The sequence below is a fragment of the Lethenteron reissneri genome, unplaced genomic scaffold, assembly GCF_015708825.2.
Source record: "Lethenteron reissneri isolate LAM-NWPU_2019-01 unplaced genomic scaffold, ASM1570882v1 scaffold_1630, whole genome shotgun sequence".
NCBI classification, from domain to species: domain Eukaryota; kingdom Metazoa; phylum Chordata; class Hyperoartia; order Petromyzontiformes; family Petromyzontidae; genus Lethenteron; species Lethenteron reissneri.
This window is the reverse complement of record NW_026891367.1, coordinates 901,307-923,806: the sequence shown is the minus strand read 5'-3', so window position 1 is coordinate 923,806 and position 22,500 is coordinate 901,307. Positions and strand designations below refer to the sequence as shown.

At 48.1% G+C, this 22,500-nt stretch overlaps 1 protein-coding gene across 1 annotated transcript in view; it reads right to left on the bottom strand.

The window, feature by feature from the left end:
• The window catches only part of LOC133362838 (zinc finger E-box-binding homeobox 2-like), a 19,310-nt gene extending 9,072 nt beyond the window's left edge, over positions 1-10,238 (bottom strand). The window contains exons 1-5 of the mRNA XM_061581781.1: positions 10,181-10,238; positions 9,015-9,287; positions 5,089-5,270; positions 3,138-3,237; positions 1,121-2,451 (exon numbers count right to left, since the gene is read on the bottom strand). Coding sequence (XP_061437765.1) covers positions 1,121-2,451; positions 3,138-3,237; positions 5,089-5,270; positions 9,015-9,287; positions 10,181-10,238 — 1,944 coding nt within the window. The remainder of the gene's footprint in view (positions 1-1,120; positions 2,452-3,137; positions 3,238-5,088; positions 5,271-9,014; positions 9,288-10,180) is intronic.
• Positions 10,239-22,500: the final 12,262 nt, after the last annotated feature.

The window sequence follows — 22,500 nt, the reverse complement described above, 5'->3', positions numbered from 1 at the left end:
TCAGCTACTCACTCACCCAGCTACAATCACTCAGCTACATCCTTATGGATGTGCACAATGTCAGCAGCGTTGATTCAGAACAAGCAGATTCTGGGATCGAAATTCGACATACAGTGTCTCATCAGCAGAGGCAGACTCGCCTGCATCAAGATTTTATCTGCAGGGACATTCTCTTTAATACGTGGATCCTAGTTCGACGTAACATCACGTAACACGAAGGATTTCAGCAACGAAACATTCACGCATCTATCTCTCCGCACAATGAACAAGGTTCAACACGTGAATTGTAAACACAAGGCGGCACCACCGGTGCGCGTGTGCTTCCGTGTTGGTCCAACAGCGCAACCTCCAAGCAGTTTATTCTTTGGTTCTTTCGATAAAGTCACGTATAAAGATAAAATAATAAATTAAATTAAATACTAGCGTACGACGTTTCGATTGCAACACAAGCAATCGTCATCAGGTGTAAATTAAATAGAAACACAAATCTAGTAGACTTAGAAATGTAATGTAATACAACAGAGAGAGGCGGATAACATAACAGTCGACACCCTACCTATACACTACTACGCTACACTATACACTACACTATACACTACTACACTACACTATACACTACACTATACTATACACTACTACACTACACTATACACTACACTATACACTACTACACTACACTATACACTACACTATACTATACACTACTACACTACACTATACACTACACTATACACTACTACACTACACTATACACTACACTATACACTACTACACTATACACTACTACACTACACTACACACTACACTACTACACTACACTATACACTACTACACTACACTATACACTACACTATACACTACTACACTACACTATACACTACACTATACACTACTACACTACACTATACACTACTACACTACACTACACACTACACTATACACTACTACACACTACTACAACAGAGAGTCGGATAACATAACAGTCAACACCCTACCTGGTTGATTACGTTCTTCCTGAGAATGCTAAATTTGAGAGAGAGATAAAAACACAGAACCAGAAACATAGACAGACATATAAGCAGACAGATATCACAGAGATACTCCAAGCAGTTGCTCTTACCTGTGCAAAGTGGCGCATATTGTCGTGGAAGTCGGCGAGAGCAGCCGCGTCCCCAAGGCCTCTGTACGGTGACACGTGGGACAGCAAGGCTGCTTGGTCCAGGCCCGTGTAGGGCCTCAGGCCGGGGTCACCCATGTGGAGGGCCGCAATCAAACCGGGCAGCGGAAAGGCCGCGAGCACGGGACCGTTGCCGTAGCTGGAAGTGACCGTGTTCATTGTCGGCTTGTTCTCGTGTAAATGGTCAACGCCGTTGTCGTTCGACGAGCCGTCGGTCACGCGAGAAGCACTCGAGTCCAGCTCGCCGTGCGATCTCTTCGCGCAAGTCAAGTCCAACGGCTCCTCTTGGCGCTCAACGCCGCTCGAATCGTGGAACTCGACAAAGCCCGTCTCTCCGAGGAGCCTCGCCGTGCTCAACTTTGGCAGCGACAAGTCGAGCGGCCGGGCCTGGTCTCGACCGCGGCGAGGACCGTCCGCCACGCCGGCGGGCTGCCCGCTCTCCGCGTGACCTGCCGCTGAGTCGGACCAGGCGCCCATCGGCGAGCCCGGCGGGTGCCGAGCCGGACTTCCCTCCGTGCCGTGGCCGGCGTGCCCAGCCGGTGCCGGTGACGGGCCGAGCTCGCGGGAGGGAGAGCCGGACGCACGGTGCTCCGGCGCTCTGCCCGCCGCGTTGAATTTCTCCTCCAGCCACTTGGAGAAAACGTCTCTGGGGAGGTTCATGGCCAACGACATCTTCATCGACTCCTCGGGACTCGCCTCGACACTTCCGGCAAGGCGGTACGACTTCAGGGAAGCCGACTGGTCTCCGAGTCCCGTAGCGCGGCTCCCTTTCAACCCCTTTCCGGCCGACAATTTCGACTTGTTTGGTTGAGCCGGAGACGGAGGTTGCGGCGCTGACGGTTGAGGCGACGCGTCGATCTCGTCGTTCACCTTGCAGAGGTAGCGCTCGTGTTGGCGCAGAGGTGCCGCGCTCGGAAACGGTTCGTGGCGATAGCGGCACGCGTGGCGAGCCGCCCCTTCCACGTGGGAAGAACGCTCGTGCAGATCCGGCTCTTCGGTCTTGATCTTGCCGGCGGGACGACCCGTGGCCTCCGGTCCGCTGATCCGCAGGAAGTCCTCGTTGTAGTCGTGACCTGAGCTCTGGGTGGATTTGGGAGACGTGGCGACGGCCCCTTCCATCTTGCCGGCGTCAGCGGCAACTGGAGATGTCGCCTCCCGCGCCGCGCCGTCCGCCGCGACGGAGCCCACGCACTTGTTGGCTCTCTTGTGCGAGCTGTACGAGCCCGAGTGGGAGAAGCGCTTCTTGCAAATTGGGCACCCGTACGGCTTCTCCCCTGGAAATTACAAACAAACACAGCGACGGCGGAGGTTTCCGGGTTACATCGCGTCAGTGTGAACGACGCGTCGTCAAAAACCGACACGGCCGGTTCGTAAAGTTTGCGACGCGAAACACAACGTGCCGATTCGTTACACGAGCTCAGCACGCCGGCGTGCTGGAGAGTAAACCCACGATGTTAGCAATTCAAGTGCGGCGACGTTTCGCCAGTAACTACAACCAGCGTCATCAGGTGGGCAGCCAGAATTGTGGACGATATCGGTCGCGAAAGTCGCCGCGTCGAACCAAAACATTATAAACGCATCATCCAAAGTGCCGCGTGACGCGGCGAATGCGGCCTGCGCTGTAGACACACGCGCAGGAAGGAAATCACAGATTTGAAGCTTTCGTGACTGCAAGGATTCGTATTCTTAGGTTTTTTCTGTAAAGTCACCGTGTAGGTAAAACATCAAAATTAATGAAAATAAAATAAAAATCACGACGTTTCGGAGGCAACACAAGTCTCCGTCATCAGGTGGGACCGTCACAGCCGGATTAGCTGCATCAAGTCGTGATTTTTATTTTATTTTCATTAATTTTGATGTTTTACCTATACAGTGACTTTACCGAAGAAACCTAAGAATATGAAGGAAATCACGTCGGTGGGTGCGTTCTGCCAAACGTCGCAATGTGTTCCACACTCACCGCTGTGGATGCGGAAGTGTTCCTTGAGGTGGTGTTTGCTCTTGAAGTCTCTCCCACACTCTGCGCACTTGTGGCTCGTGGCAGCGGGACGCTGACCCTTCTGCGCAAAGATGGAACAGAGGTGCGAAGTGAGAATCAGAATAATAAAACAATTTTACCGGAGGGAATCGCATGAGCTATGAAGCTCCTCAACGACGCGTCGCGACTTCTATTCCCCCGCACACATTCAGACAGACGCATTCAGACGGACACAGACGGACACAGACGGACACAGACGGACACAGACGGACGCATTCATACAGACGCATTCAGACACATTCAGACAGACGCATTCAGACAGACACATTCAGACAGACGCATTCAGACAGACACATTCAGACAGACACATTCAGACAGACGCATTCTGACAGACGCATTCAGACAGACACATTCAGACGGACGCATTCAGACAGACACATTCAGACGGACACATTCAGACAGACGCATTCAGACGGACGCATTCAGACGGACACATTCAGACAGACACATTCAGACAGACACATTCAGACAGACACATTCAGACGGACACATTCAGACAGACGCATTCAGACAGACACATTCAGACGGACACATTCAGACAGACGCATTCAGACGGACGCATTCAGACGGACACATTCAGACAGACGCATTCAGACGCATTCAGACGGACACATTCAGACAGACGCATTCAGACAGACGCATTCAGACGGACGCATTCAGACGGACACATTCAGACAGACACATTTAGACAGACGCATTCAGACGGACACATTCAGACAGACGCATTCAGACAGACGCATTCAGACGGATGCATTCAGACGGACGCATTCAGACGGACGCATTCAGACGGACGCATTCAGACAGACACATTCAGACAGACACATTCAGACAGACGCATTCAGACGGACGCATTCAGACGGACACATTCAGACAGACGCATTCAGACGCATTCAGACGGACACATTCAGACGGACACATTCAGACAGACGCATTCAGACGGACGCATTCAGACGGACACATTCAGACAGACGCATTCAGACGCATTCAGACGGACACATTCAGACAGACGCATTCAGACAGACGCATTCAGACAGACACATTCAGACAGACACATTCAGACAGACGCATTCAGACAGACACATTCAGACAGACACATTCAGACAGACACATTCAGACAGACACATTCAGACGGACGCATTCAGACAGACGCATTCAGACAGATGCATTCAGACAGACACATTCAGACAGACGCATTCAGACAGACGCATTCAGACAGACGCATTCAGACAGACGCATTCAGACAGACGCATTCAGACAGACATATTCAGACGGACACATTCAGACAGACACATTCAGACGGACACATTCAGACAGACGCATTCAGACAGACACATTCAGACAGACACATTCAGACAGACGCATTCAGACAGACACATTCAGACGGACACATTCAGACAGACGCATTCAGACGGACGCATTCAGACGGACACATTCAGACAGACGCATTCAGACGCATTCAGACAGACACATTCAGACAGACACATTCAGACGGACGCATTCAGACAGACACATTCAGACGGACGCATTCAGACGGACGCATTCAGACGGACGCATTCAGACGGACGCATTCAGACAGACACATTCAGACGGACACATTCAGACGGACGCATTCAGACGGACGCATTCAGACGGACACATTCAGACAGACACATTCAGACGGACACATTCAGACGGACACATTCAGACAGACGCATTCAGACAGAGGCATTCAGACAGACGCATTCAGACAGACACATTCAGACACATTCAGACAGACACATTCAGACAGACACATTCAGACGGACACATTCAGACGGACGCATTCAGACGGACACATTCAGACGGACACATTCAGACGTGCGACGATGCCGGCAAACGGGGGTTAGTCAGTCACCTGGCCCGCCCGGGGAGGTCGCGGTGATTTGTGGAGATCCGCGAGGGCCCCCTCGTGCCGGCGGCGAACGTGCTTCCACAGCGAGCCCCGACGCTTGTAGCCGCGGCCGCAGTGAGGGCACGCCAGCGGCAGCAGCGGCGGCAGCGGCAGCGGCGCGGCAAATGAGACGGGAGTCCTCGGGCCTAGCGGGGAGGCACGGGGCGAGGGGGCCGCTGGTGGTGCGTGAAGAGACGACGCAATCCCACCGATGTGACGGACCGCTGTCGAGTTTGGTGGTCCGTGTTGTTCACGTCGTCTGTCGTGAACATTCGGTCACGGTTGCTACGATCGCTGTTTCATTGCTTTTATGGCCAAGCGTGGTGGTGTTTTCTTTTAGACGCTGTCGCCTCGACAGACCTGTTCTTCACCTGAGGACGGCTGCTTGCGTTGTGGCCGAAACGTCGTGAGAATTGTATTATTATGTTTTATTTTTGTTATTTTATTACTTCCCTTCTACGTGATGACTTTACCGAAAGAACCAAGAAGATTTTATGGCTTTGTTTTGGTGATTTTCGAAAAGTGTTTTTTGGTTTGGCCGTGTTTTGTTTGTTGTAGTACGGAGTTAGACTGACGGCCTCAATCTAAGTTGCACGCCTCCCTCTCATTCCGCTTCTCACTCTGCGAATGCGTCGCTTAACGGAGATGCCACCGCCTGCGTTGGCAAATACGGCATTGCCGGGCGTCTTGCGACGCCGCTGCCGCAAGCGTGGCACGCCCGGCTCTGGTTGGCCCACCCCGAAGCGCCGAACGTAACGATCGCTTGGTGAAGTTAGCCGCGATCCAGAATGGCGTGTGGACACGTGGCCCAGGGGTAGACAAAGTGGCTCGCAATCGGGAGGCTGCGAATTCAAATCGTCATTTGGGGATGGGAAGTCGATTCAGCCCGTCACGCTTTGGTCTCCCCCGCCATGGGAATGTGAAATTCCCACCAGTGGCAATGAATCGGTGTATAGTGTAGTGTAGTAGTGTATAGTGTAGTGTATAGTGTAGTGTATAGTAGTGTAGTGTATAGTGTAGTGTATAGTGTAGTGTATAGTAGTGTAGTGTATAGTGTAGTGTATAGTGTAGTGTATAGTGGTGTAGTGTATAGTGTAGTGTATAGTGTAGTGTATAGTGTAGTGTACAGTGTAGTGTATAGTGTAGTGTATAGTGTAGTGTATAGTGTAGTGTATAGTGCAGTGTATAGTGTAGTGTATAGTAGTGTAGTGTATAGTGTAGTGTATAGTGTAGTGTATAGTGTAGTGTATAGTGTAGTGTAGTAGTGTATAGTGTAGTGTATAGTGTAGTGTATAGTGTAGTGTATAGTGTAGTGAATAGTGGTGTAGTGTATAGTGTAGTGTATAGTGTAGTGTATAGTGTAGTGTACAGTGCAGTGTATAGTGTAGTGTATAGTGTAGTGTATAGTGTAGTGTATAGTGTAGTGTAGTAGTGTATAGTGTAGTGTATAGTGTAGTGTATAGTAGTGTAGTGTATAGTGCAGTGTATAGTGTAGTGTATAGTGTAGTGTATAGTGTAGTGTATAGTGTAGTGTATAGTAGTGTAGTGTATAGTGTAGTGTATAGTGTAGTGTATAGTAGTGTAGTGTATAGTGTAGTGTATAGTGTAGTGTATAGTAGTGTAGTGTATAGTGTAGTGTATAGTGTAGTGTATAGTAGTGTAGTGTATAGTGTAGTGTATAGTGTAGTGTATAGTAGTGTAGTGTATAGTGTAGTGTATAGTAGTGTAGTGTATAGTGTAGTGTATAGTAGTGTAGTGTATAGTGTAGTGTATAGTGTAGTGTATAGTGGTGTAGTGTATAGTGTAGTGTATAGTAGTGTAGTGTATAGTAGTGTAGTGTATAGTGTAGTGTATAGTAGTGTAGTGTATAGTGTAGTGTATAGTAGTGTAGTGTATAGTAGTGTAGTGTATAGTGTAGTGTATAGTAGTGTAGTGTATAGTGTAGTGTATAGTGTAGTGTATAGTGGTGTAGTGTATAGTGTAGTGTATAGTGTAGTGTATAGTGTAGTGTACAGTGTAGTGTATAGTGTAGTGTATAGTGTAGTGTATAGTGTAGTGTATAGTGCAGTGTATAGTGTAGTGTATAGTGTAGTGTAGTAGTGTATAGTGTAGTGTATAGTGTAGTGTATAGTAGTGTAGTGTATAGTGCAGTGTATAGTGTAGTGTATAGTGTAGTGTATAGTGTAGTGTATAGTGTAGTGTATAGTAGTGTAGTGTATAGTGTAGTGTATAGTGTAGTGTATAGTAGTGTAGTGTATAGTGTAGTGTATAGTGTAGTGTATAGTAGTGTAGTGTATAGTGTAGTGTATAGTGTAGTGTATAGTGTAGTGTATAGTAGTGTATAGTGTAGTGTATAGTGTAGTGTATAGTGTAGTGTATAGTGTAGTGTATAGTGTAGTGTATAGTAGTGTAGTGTATAGTGTAGTGTATAGTGTAGTGTATAGTGTAGTGTACAGTGCAGTGTATAGTGTAGTGTATAGTGTAGTGTATAGTGTAGTGTATAGTGTAGTGTATAGTGTATAGTGTAGTGTATAGTGTAGTGTATAGTGTAGTGTATAGTGTAGTGTGTAGTGTAGTGTACAGTGTAGTGTGTAGTGTATAGTGTAGTGTATAGTGTAGTGAATCGGTACCCAGTGAGACGATCACAGCTGCCTCAATGCTCCCTGGAGCAGAACATAAACTCTGTGGATTTAGTTTTTGTTGTTAAGTCGACAAATGCTGCTACAAACGTGTTTTTTTTCGATTTAAAGCTTCTTTCGTGACTGCAGGGATTCATCTTCTTGGTTCATTCGGTAAAGTCACGTAGAATGGAAGTAATAAAATAATAATTATTAAACATAATAAAATAAAATAATTCTCACGACGTTTCGGCCACAACGCAAGCAGCCGTCCTCAGGTGAAGAACAGGTCTGTCGGGGAGACAGCGTCTGAATGAAACATGAATGAAACATTCAGACGCTGTTCTTCACCTGAGGACGGCTGCTTGCGTTGTGGCCGAAACGTCGTGAGAATTGTATTTTATTATGTTTAAGTTTTATTATTTTATTATTTCCCTTCTACGTGACTTTACCGAAAGAACCAAGAAGATGGTGTCCCTGTGGTCACGAAAGCTTTAAATCGAAATATAAACTACATTTTTAATTTTGATTTAAAGTTTTCGTGACTGCAGGGATTCATCTTCTTGGTTATTTCGGTAAAGTCACGTAGAAGGGAAGTAATAAAATGATAAAAATAAAATACAATTCTCACGACGTTTCGGCCACAACGCAAGCAGCCGTCCTCAGGTGAAGAACAGGTCTGTCGGAAAGACAGCGTCTGAATGAACAGGTCTGTCTTTCCTACTGTCTTTCCGACAGACCTGTTCTTCACCTGAGGACGGCTGCTTGCGTTGTGGCCGAAACGTCGTGAGAATTATTTTATTTTATTATGTTTAATAATTATTATTTTATTACTTCCATTCTACGTGACTTTACCGACAGACCTGTTCTTCACCTGAGGACGGCTGCTTGCGTTGTGGCCGAAACGTCGTGAGAATAATTTTATTATGTTTCATTTTTATTATTTTATTATTTCTCTTCTACGTGACTTTACCGAAAGAACCAAGAAGGTGTTTTTTTCCCTTTCATTTTAAACACAACGCTAACAACTACGCTGTGAAGTGTGAGCACGTGCGCTCTTACCGCCACCGCCACCACCACCACCACCACCGCCGCCACCACCGCCACCACCGCCACCACCGCCACCACCGCCACCACCGCCACCACCACCACCGCCGCCACCACCGCCACCACCGCCACCACCGCCACCACCGCCACCACCGCCACCACCACCACCGCCGCCACCACCACCACCGCCGCCACCACCGCCACCACCGCCACCACCGCCACCACCACGGCGAGTGGCCCCACTGCCCGGCACATCGCACTCCGCCAACGTCCCGTCCTGCGCACTGCCCAGCGGCTCGGCAGTCTTGTCCACGCCGGGATTGACGTCGCGATTTCCGCCGGTCCCCTCGAAATTCGTCTCGTCATCCTCCGCCGCCGCCGCCGCCTCCACCTCGTCTTTCTCCTCCTCTGCGTCCACCTCCTCGATGATCTGCAGCCTCTCCTCCTCGTCGTCGTCCGGGTCGCGGTCTCGCATCGCCGCGCTCGCGTAGCTCGCCACTGCGACCGAGCAGAGCGGCGCGTCAGCGCGTTTTGCCGACGGTTTTACCTTCGAGGGTGTCACTCAAAGGAAACAACCAGGAGGGCAACTGTGGTGGACATTGCTTCACGCTCGCTTCTAAAGATCCATTACTTTGTTATTTCGATGTAAAGCTGCTTTCGTGACTGCAGGGATTCATCTTCTTGGTTCTTTCGGTAAAGTCACGTAGAAGGGAAGTAATAATAATATTAGATTATTATATTATTTTATTATGTTTTATTTTTATTATTTTATTACTTCCCTTCTACGTGACTTTACCGAAAGAACCAAGAAGATGCTTTATTATTATTAATATATTCTCCCCCCTCCCGCCCCCCTCCCATTCCCAGCGTGTGGTCTAGCACATCCGACACAAACATAATTATTTTTCACCTACGTGACTTTACCGAAAAAACCTAAGAGTATGAATCCTTGCAGTCACGAAAGCTTCAATTCTAGAACATCATCACATCGGCAGCGAGGATGACCTGGCGAGACTGACGCCACGTGCTTTGCCAAGGCCAGTTTTTTTTTCTCCCGCCCTCCCACTAATGGCTTAGGTCTGTGAATAAACTTTTACGTTGCGGGCAGAGGTCACAAACGGGTTTTGATTCCTTACCCGTACCCGGCCGCACCAGGTTCGCAAATGGGTACCCGTACCCAGCCGGGTACGGGTACCCGGCTGGGTACGGGTACCCGTTCCCTACCCGTACCCGTACCCTACCCGAAATGAGTGACAAACAGTTAATCACCAGTGACTCACGGCCTACCCGTACCCGTACCCGGCCGCACCAGGGTCGCAAACAGCTACCCGTACTCGTACCCGGCTGGGTACGGGTAGCCGGGTATCGGGTAGGGTACGGGTATCGGGTACCCGGTTGCGTCCTGTGGTTGCGGGGGATCTGTGTGCCTATGAGGAAGTGTTCCTGCATGCGGCAAAGACTAATTCCATGCCGTACTGGCTGACCATTCACGGTTACAGCAACGCACGGCGTTGCCACGTCTTACACGTTTTGTTTGGGGGGGTTTTCTTATCCCGAAAAAGTTCACTTAATTTTCCGAGCGTACGCATATTTTTCACCGTTGCGGAAAAATATCACTAAAAATGAACACCGCTTGTGCGGATTGAATGTAAAAACAATTCACAGCGTAACCAGCGAGACGGTTCGATTGAAAAAAGAACGTATCCTTGACTGCATTAGGTCCCCACGTGTCACTGTCACGGACCGCAGGATTTCCACGCTCAACCCACGTTTTTGGGAAGTCAACAATTGTCGCCCGATGGATAGACTTGCTTGCGCCACTGAACTAAATGATAAAAAAATACTTTTATTTTACCAGCTAGGTCCCACTGAGCTATAAACAGCTCTTTGTCAGAAGCGACCTGGCCATAAATGACAACTCAATGAAGTGGCTTAATCATGTGGAAATGTACAGCAGACAAATACTCCAAACGCGTGACGTTGATTCTAAATGTGGAGGGAAAAACCCGAGGACCTGGAAAAAAATCCACGCAACCACGGGGCAGAACTTGCAAACTCCAAATATATTGAGCCCACGACCTCCTGTATACAGAGATGAACAGAGCCACAATGGCTCATGTGATCACAGAGACCACTCCACCAATTAACGTTACAAAAAATACAACTTTCAACACCCTGATAATTTTCAAATCTTTTTTTGAGCCAGGTAGGTGAGCGATGCGTTTCCTGAGCTACGAGCGTTTTTTATTTCTCTGCCGTGATAAAGAAAGCGCCTGGATCCGTTACGATGCCGGAAATGCGGTTCCCCACACTCACCTCAAACACAGTCGCGATACAGAAATGCGCAAAAGTTACCCGACGGTGGTTTCATTATCTACGTTAATGCCAAACGTATCTTCTGGCCACCTTCAGCCCACAATACCTGGCAAACCCCGAGTGGTCATCCGTGCAAGTACTGAGCACAGATTTTCAACGTTTGTACGGTATACGTGTCAATTAATGTACGCTATATATGTGGCGACTGACACCCTGGACAACCTTGCAAATGAGATGTTCCATCTCGAGGGATTATCCACAGCTTTTGTGTACGTTTATAGCAGCCAAATACTCTGAACGGATGTTGATTCTAAACGTAGAGGTAAAAACCAGATGACCCGGAGACAAATCCACACGCCACCATGGGGAGAACACGCAAACTCCAAATATACAGCAGCAGGCGTCAGGGTCGGGATCGAACCCACGATCTCCTGTACACCAGGCGAGGTAGTTAACATCTCCTAGCCACCTTGATGATGATGAGAGAGAGAGACACGCAAACTCCAAATATACAGCAGCAGGCGTCAGGGTCTGGATCGAACCCACGACCTCCTGTATACCAGGCGAGGTAGTTAACATCTCCTAGCCACCGTGATGATGATGAGAGAGAGACACGCAGACTCCAAATATACAGCAGCAGGCATCAGGGTTGGTGATCGAACCCATGACCTCCTGCACACCAGGCGAGGTAGTCAACATCTCCTAGCCACCGTGATGATGATGATGATAATAAAGACACGCAAACTCCAAATATACAGCAGCAGGCGTCAGGGTCGGGATCCAACCCACGACCTCCTGTACACCAGGCGAGGTAGTCAACATCTCCTAGACACCGTGATGATGATGATGAGAGAGACACGCAAACTCCAAATATACAACAAGCGTCAGGGTTGGTGATCGAACCCACGACCTCCTGTACACCAGGCGAGGTAGTTAACATCTCCTAGCCACCGTGATGATGATGATGAGAGAGAGAGACACGCAAACTCCAAATATACAACAAGCGTCAGGGTTGATGATCGAACCCACGACCTCCTGCGTACCAGGCGAGGTAGTCAACATCTCCTAGCCACTGCAGCAACCCAATCTCAATGTTCATCAAGGGCTCTTGTATGGTGCCATTAAAAAAACAAAACAGCATTCGTATTCTTATTAACCGGCGCTTACAATAGAGTCAATAGTTAGTTGGCAAGGTTCAAGTTCAAGTTCATTGATTAGGTATAGCCCTGTGAGCCATTCGGCTCTTGAAGGTGGTGACTGTGTTATTGCTGTACGGTAGTGACACAGTAACAGAGCTGATCGACCCTCGGGGATCGATACACAAACGAGGGGTGGGATGGTGAGGCTGGTCAGCGACTTGTGGCTTCCTTGTGGCTAAACTCACGCCATGGGAATGTGGAATTTCCACGGGCTTCTCGACGCTTCTCTGAGGTTGAAATTTTATTGTTTTAAACCGATATTATTGGGACATTAGCGACTAAGTTTTTGCAACAGAAACTTCTTCTATTATTTCCCTTCTACGTGACTTTACCGAAAGAACCAAGAATGTGAATCCCTGCAGTCACGAAAGCTTTAAATCGAAACAACCACAACAACACAGCAAGATGGAAGATATTTAACACGATGTTATATTTAAATAATCTAACACCACCACACAACTACAACAACACAACAACAACACAACTACAACAACAACCACAACAACACAACAACGCAGCAAGATGATGGCAGATATTTAACACGATGTTATATTTAAACAATCTAACAACTGCACCACAACACAACAAGATGGCAGATATTGAACACGATGTTATATTTAAACAATCTAACACAACAACCACAACAACAACACAACAACCACAACAACACAGCAAGATGATGGCAGATATTTGTCACGATGTTAATATTTAAACAATCTAACAACACAACCACCACCACCACAACAACAACACAACAACAACAACACAAGATGGAAGATATTTAACACGATGTTATATTTAAACAATCTAACAACACAACCACCACCACCACAACAACAACACAACAACAACAACACAAGATGGAAGATATTTAACACGATGTTATATTTAAACAATCTAACAACACAACCACCACCACCACAACAACAACACAACAACAACAACACAAGATGGAAGATATTTAACACGATGTTATATTTAAACAATCTAACAACACAACCACCACCACCACAACAACAACACAACAACAACAACACAAGATGGAAGATATTTAACACGATGTTATATTTAAACAATCTAACAACACAACCACCACCACCACAACAACAACACAACAACAACAACACAAGATGGAAGATATTTAACACGATGTTATATTTAAACAATCTAACAACACAACCACCACCACCACAACAACAACACAACAACAACAACACAAGATGGAAGATATTTAACACGATGTTATATTTAAACAATCTAACAACACAACCACCACCACCACAACAACAACACAACAACAACAACACAAGATGGAAGATATTTAACACGATGTTATATTTAAACAATCTAACAACACAACCACCACCACCACAACAACAACACAACAACAACAACACAAGATGGAAGATATTTAACACGATGTTATATTTAAACAATCTAACAACACAACCACCACCACCACAACAACAACACAACAACAACAACACAAGATGGAAGATATTTAACACGATGTTATATTTAAACAATCTAACAACACAACCACCACCACCACAACAACAACACAACAACAACAACACAAGATGGAAGATATTTAACACGATGTTATATTTAAACAATCTAACAACACAACCACCACCACCACAACAACAACAACCACAACACAACAACCACAACAACACAACAACCACAACAACACAACAACCACAACAACACAGCAATATGATGGCAGATATTTGTAACGATGTTCATATTTAAACAATCTAACACCACCACCACAACAACAACCACAACAAGATGGCAGATATTTGTCACGATGTTATATTTAAACAATCTAACACCACCACACCACCACAACAACAAGATGGCAGATATTTGTCATACAAGTCTTTACTTACTTCGTGTTAAACTGCAGTGTTCGTTACTGGGCTGCAACGCCACCTACTCACAACAACAACACAACAACAACAACACAACAACAACAACACAACAACTACAACATGGACAAGCTCACACGAGAGTTGGGGAGAACTTAGCAGCAGCAACAACAACAACACAACAACATGGACACTGGCGAATTGAATTGTCATTTGATATTTGAGCCCAGCCACTTACTGCCACCCAGTGGCTTCTGCTAAGCGCTGCTGTTGGAGTGCAAGATGACAAATCTGACCACAGCCTGGGGCACAATGGCCCATCATCATCATCATAAGCCCTTTAATAAGCATGGCCGTTGACCCTGCAGGCCACTGACCGAGTAACCCGACGTTCCTACCAGCTCCCTCCGCAGGACAATGTGTTCATACACTAAACCAGCGGTCGGGAACCCGTGGGTCGTGAGCCATACACACATGGCTCTTCCGGTGACGGCATATGGCTCCCAGACAATTTTGAGTTGAAAAAAATAAAAAAAATCAGTTTGGAACTGATTTTAAAATACTTGTGATATTTGCTTAATAATATTTGTGTCATTTTAAAGTGAACAGAAATTAGTTTTGAAGATAAAATTTCTCGGATCACGGGTTCCGTGATCAGAAGTAGCATTAAAAGTAAGACGTATTTAATTTATTACACGTTAAAAATTACACTATATGGCTCTCAATGCAATATATTTAGAAATATTTGGCTTTTACGGCTCTCCCAGTCAAAAAGGTTCACGACCCCTGTCCTAAGCGCTGCTGTTGGAGTGCAAGATGACAAATCTGACCACAGCCTGGGGCACAATGGCCCATCATCATCATCATAAGCCCTTTAATAAGCATGGCCGTTGACCCTGCAGGCCACTGACCGAGTAACCCAACGTTCCTACCAGCTCCCTCCGGAAGGAATGTGTTCATACACTAAACCAGCGGTCGGGAACCCGTGGGTCGTGAGCCATACACACATGGCTCTTCCGGTGACGGCATATGGCTCCCAGACAATTTTGAGTTGAAAAATAAAAAATAAAAAATAAAATCAGTTTGGAACTGATTTTAAAATACTTGCGATATTGCTTAATAATAGTGTGTGTCATTTTAAAGTGAACAGAAATTAGTTTTGAAGATAAAATTTATCGGGTCACGGGTTCCGTGACCAGAAGTCGCATTAAAAGTAAGACGTATTTAATTTATTACACGTTAAAAATTACACTATATGGCTCTCAATGCAATATATTTAGAAATATTTGGCTTTTACGGCTCTCCCAGTCAAAAAGGTTCACGACCCCTGTCCTAAGCGCTGCTGTTGGAGTGCAAGATGACAAATCTGACCACAGCCTGGGGCACAATGGCCCATCATCATCACCATCATAAGCCCTTTAATAAGCATGGCCGTTGACCCTGCAGGCCACTGACCGAGCAACCCGACGTTCCTACCAGCTCCCTCCGCAGCAGGACGATGTGTTCATACACTAACATCTATACGCAAGACGACTTTTGGTGGTAACTAACAGCTATTGTTTTATTTTTCGATTTAAAGCTTTCGCGACTGCAGGGATTCATCGTCTTGGTTCTTTCGGTAAAGTCACGTAGAAGGGAAGTAATAAAATAATAAAACATTATAACATAATTCTCACGACGTTTCGGCCACAACGCAAGCAGCCGTCCTCAGGTGAAAAGCAGGTCTTAGAGTGTCCGTGTCTCCCTCGGACAACCGTGTCTCCCGTGGCCAACACAAAGAGCGGAGCAGCTGCACGGGAGAGACACGGGGAGAGAGAGACACACAGGAGAGAGACACGGGGAGAGAGACACGGGGAGAGAGAGACACGGGGAGAGAGACACGGGGAGAGAGACACGGAAAGTGAGAGACACGGGGGGAGAGAGACACGGGGCAAGAGACACACGGGGAGAGACACGGGGAGAGAGACACGGGGAGAGAGACACACGGGGAGAGAGACACACGGGGAGAGAGAGACACGGGGAGAGAGACATGGGAAAGAGACGTGGAGAGAAACATGGGAGAGAGACAGAGACATGGGAGAAAGACACAGGGAGAGAGACATGGGGAGAGAGACACGGGGCGAGAGACACACGGGGAGAGAGAGACACGGGGAGAGAGAAATAAGGGGAGATAGACATGGGAAAGAGACGTGGGAGAGAGACATGGGAGATATATATATGAGAGAGAGTAAACTAAACTAAATATAAAAACTAAAACTGTAACTTTGTTTTCGTATTGACCAAGCCCCACTGACGCTCTTTGTCAGAAGTGATCAAAAATGAGATCAGCTCCACTGAGGAGGGGACATCTTGATCGTCATCAAAGAGACACCCACAGACACCCACAGAGACCCACAGACACCCACAGAGACCCAGAGACCCACAGACACCCATAGACACCCATAGACACCCACAGACACCCACAGAGACCCATAGAGACCCACAGAGACCCACATACACCCATAGACACCCACAGAGACACAGAGAGACCCATATACACTCACAGAGACCCACAGACACCCATAGACACCCACAGAGACCCACAGACACCCATAGACACCCACAGACACCCACAGACACCCACAGAGACACAGAGAGACCCATAGACACTCACAGAGACCCACAGACACCCATAGACACCCACAGAGACCCACATACACCCATAGACACCCACAGACACCCACAGACACCCACAGAGACACAGAGAGACCCATAGACACTCACAGAGACCCACAGACACCCATAGACACCCACAGAGACCCACAGACACCCACAGAGACCCACATGCACCATAGACACCCACAGACACCCACAGAGACCCACAGACACCCACAGACACCATAGACACCCACAGAGACACAGAGAGACCCATAGACACTCACAGAGACCCACATACACCCATAGACACCCACAGAGACCCACATGCACCATAGACACCCATAAACACCCACAGAGACCCACATACACCCATAGACACCCACAGAGACCCACATACACCCATAGACACCCACAGAGACCCACATACACCCAGAGACACCCACAGACACCCAGAGAGACCCATAGAGACCCACATGCACCCATAGACACCCACAGAGACACAGAGAGACCCATAGACACTCACAGAGACCCACAGAGACCCATAGACTCCCACAGAGACCCACAGAGACCCATAGACCCACAGAGACGCATAGACCCCTACAGATACCCATAGAAACCCACAGAGACCCGTAGACACCAGCAGACACGCACAGAGACCTACAGAGACCCACAAAGACCCACAGAGAACCACAGACACCCATAGTGACCCACAGAGACCCACCCAACCATTAATTCACCCACTCACTCTCCTAGACGCTCACTCACCCACTCACTCTCCTACACACTCACTCACCCACTCACTCTCCTACACACTCACTCACCCACTCACTCTCCTACACACTCACTCACCCACTCACTCTCCTACACACTCACTCACCCACTCACTCTCCTACACACTCACTCACCCACTCACTCTCCTACACACTCACTCACCCACTCACTCTCCTACACACTCACTCACCCACTCACTCTCCTACACACTCACTCAACCACTCACCCTCCCAGTCACCCACCCACTCATTCACTCTCCTACACACTCACTCACCCACTCACTCTCCTACACACTCACTCACCCACTCACTCTCCTACACACTCACTCACCCACTCACCCTCCCAGTCACCCACCCACTCACTCACTCTCCTACACACTCACTCACCCACTCACTCTCCTACACACTCACTCACCCACTCACCCTCCCAGTCACCCACCCACTCATTCACTCTCCTACACACTCACTCACCCATTCACTCTCCTACACACTCACTCACCCACTCACTCTCCTACACACTCACTCAACCACTCACTCTCCTACACACTCACTCACCCACTCACCCTCCCAGTCACCCACCCACTCATTCACTCTCCTACACACTCACTCACCCACTCACTCTCCTACACACTCACTCACCCACTCACTCTCCTACACACTCACTCACCCATTCACTCTCCTACACACTCACTCACCCACTCACTCTCCTACACACTCACTCACCCACTCACTCTCCTACACAATCACTCACCCACTCACCCTCCCAGTCACCCACCCACTCACTCACCCCAACGTTGACTTATGGGGATGACTTCATACGCACAGAGGTAGTACACACAACAACGACCGCCATTCGTTACCACGATGCGTGTTGCCAGGCCACGTGCACGTTGAGGCCACAGGTACACACAAACACACAGGTACACACACAGGTACACACACACAGGTACACACACACACACAGGTACACACACACAGGTACACACACACGGTACCCACACACAGGTACACACACACACAGGTACACACACACACAGGTACACACACACAGGTACACACACACACAAGTACACACACACAGGTACACACACCCAGGTACACACACCACAGGTACACACACACACAGGTACATACACAAGGTACACACACACACAGGTACACATACACAGGTACACACACACACAGGTATGCACACACAGGTACACACACACACAGGTACACACACACACAGGTACACACACACAGGTACACACACAGGTACACACACACACAGGTACACACAAACACAGGTACACACACACACAGGTACACACACACAGGTACACACACACACAGGTACACACACACACAGGTACACCACACACAGGTACACACACACAGGTACACACACACAGGTACACACACACACAGGTACATACACAGGTACACACACACACAGGTACACACACACAGGTACACACACACACAGGTACACACACACACAGGTACAACACAAACACAGGTACACACACACAGGTACACACAAACACAGGTACACACACACAGGTACAAACACACAGGTACACACACACACAGGTACACACACACACAGGTACACACACACAGGTACACACACACACAGGTACACACACACACAGGTACACACACAGGTACACACACACAGGTACACACACAGGTACACACACACACAGGTACACACACACACAGGTACACACACACAGGTACACACACACACAGGTACACACACACAGGTACACACACACACAAGTACACACACACAGGTACACACACACAGGTACACACACACAGGTACACACACAGGTACACACACACACAGGTACACACACACACAGGTACACACACACAGGTACACACACACACAAGTACACACACACAGGTACACACACACAGGTACACACACACAGGTACACACACACACAGGTACATACACACAGGTACACACACACACAGGTACACATACACAGGTACACACACACACAGGTATGCAACACACAGGTACACACACACACAGGTACACACACACACAGGTACACACACACAGGTACACACACAGGTACACACACACAGGTACACACACACACAGGTACACACACACACAGGTATGCACACACAGGTACGCACGGATACAGCCTATTGATGACAATGTTATCCCAATGGAAATCGACTCCATATGCCCATTCCTCTACAATCGATTCCTAATGTAATCCCAACACAGCCTTACCATCACCACCACCATCATCACTGCCATCACCACCATCACCACCACTTCACCATCACCACCATCAGCATCACCATCACCACCACCATCACTATCATCACCATCAATGCCATCACCACCATCACCACCACCATCACCATCACCACCACCATCACCATCAGCATCACCATCATCACTGCCATCACCACCATCACCACCACTTCACCATCACCACCACTATCACAATCACCACCACTATCACTATCACCACCATCACTGCCATCACCACCACCATCACCACCATCACCATCATCACTGCCATCACCACCATCACCACCATCAACACCACCATCATCACTGCCATCACCACCATCACCACCACTTCACCATCACCACCACTATCACTATCACCACCATCACTGCCATCACCACCACTATCACCACCAGCATCACCACCATCACCACCATCACCATCATCACCACCATCACCACCACCATCACCACCACCACCATCAGCATCACCATCATCACCACTATCACAATCACCACCACTATCACTATCACCACCATCACTGCCATCACCACCACTATCACCGCCAGCATCACCATCATCACTGCAGCATCACCATCATCACTGCAGCATCACCATCATCACTGCCATCACCACCACTATCACCGCCAGCATCACCACCATCACCACCATCACCATCATCACTGCCATCACCACCATCACCACCATCAGCATCACCACCATCACTGCCATCACCACCACTTCACCATCACCACCACTATCACCATCACCACCACTATCACTATCAGCACCATCACTGCCATCACCACCATCACCACCATCACCACCATCACCACCATCACCACCACTATCACCATCACCACCATCACCACCATCACCACCACTATCACTATCACCACCATCACCACCATCACCATCATCACTGCCATCACCACCATCACCACCACCACCATCAGCATCACCATCATCACTGCCATCACCACCATCACCACCACTTCACCATCACCACCACTATCACAATCACCACCACTATCACTATCACCATCATCACTGCCATCACCACCAGCATCACCACCATCAACACCACCATCATCACTGCCATCACCACCATCACCACCACTTCACCATCACCACTACTATCACCATCACCACCACTATCACCATCACCACCACTATCACCATCACCACCATCACCACCATCACCACCACTATCACCATCACCACCATCACCACCATCACCACCACTATCACTATCACCACCATCACCACCATCACCATCATCACTGCCATCACCACCATCACCACCACCACCATCAGCATCACCATCATCACTGCCATCACCACCATCACCACCACTTCACCATCACCACCACTATCACAATCACCACCACTATCACTATCACCATCATCACTGCCATCACCACCAGCATCACCACCATCAACACCACCATCATCACTGCCATCACCACCATCACCACCACTTCACCATCACCACTACTATCACCATCACCACCACTATCACCATCACCACCACTATCACCATCACCACCATCACCACCATCACCACCACTATCACTATCACCACCATCACCACCACCACCAATACTCACCTTCAGTAGTAATCTCAGCTACCACCATCACCACCATCACTCCACACGAGTCAATATGCTAATGAGCACTCGCCCCTCCCACCCACCGGCTCATTTGCATAAACCACGCCCACAACCATCACCTTGTGATGACCTCACACACACACAAAGACAAAGATCCCCCGTGTAGCCTTAACAGACTGTAGGGGCAAGTGCTGTTAGCGAGCACCTATATACACGAGGGGGTGGGTGGCCAGCACCACGCCCGGCCGCCTTTGTCTCCCCAGTGCAAATGTTTACTACACAGCGCACCAGGTACTCATTTGAGGCTGAGTCGACCTAGGGGAGGCCCAGGACCGGTAGCAACAGTGAATCCCCAGGTACAGCCTTGGAGATTGATTGGTCCACACCCGAGAGAGCTTTGGGTGTGGACCAATCAGGACAGTGCAAACATTGTCAGAGTTATGCTTTTTGTTTGCATTATGACTGCAGGTATTGTGGTCAATACAAACATGACTCCTCGTAGAAAAGGTGTCAGTTTTGGAACCTCATTTGCCAGTAAAAAATATGATAATTGGTTTTTTACCCTTCTATCTGGCAACAAAACTGACACCTTTTTTTTATAAGGAGTCATGTTTGCATAGACCGCAATACCTGCAGTCATAATGCAAACAACAAACATAACATATGCAATGTTCTTGAAGTTGATTGGTCCACACCCGAGACAGCTTTCCTTAGAGCCTAGTCTCACATGGTCCTTGAAGTTGATTGGTCCACACCCGAGACAGCTTTCCTTAGAGCCTAGTCTCACATGGTCCTTGAAGTTGATTGGTCCACACCCGAGACAGCTTTCCTTAGAGCCTAGTCTCACATGGTCCTTGAAGTTGATTGGTCCACACCCGAGACAGCTTTCCTTAGAGCCTAGTCTCACATGGTCCTTGAAGTTGATTGGTCCACACCCGAGACAGCTTTCCTTAGAGCCTAGTCTCACATGGTCCTTGAAGTTGATTGGTCCACACCCGAGACAGCTTTCCTTAGAGCCTAGTCTCACATGGTCCTTGAAGTTGATTGGTCCAC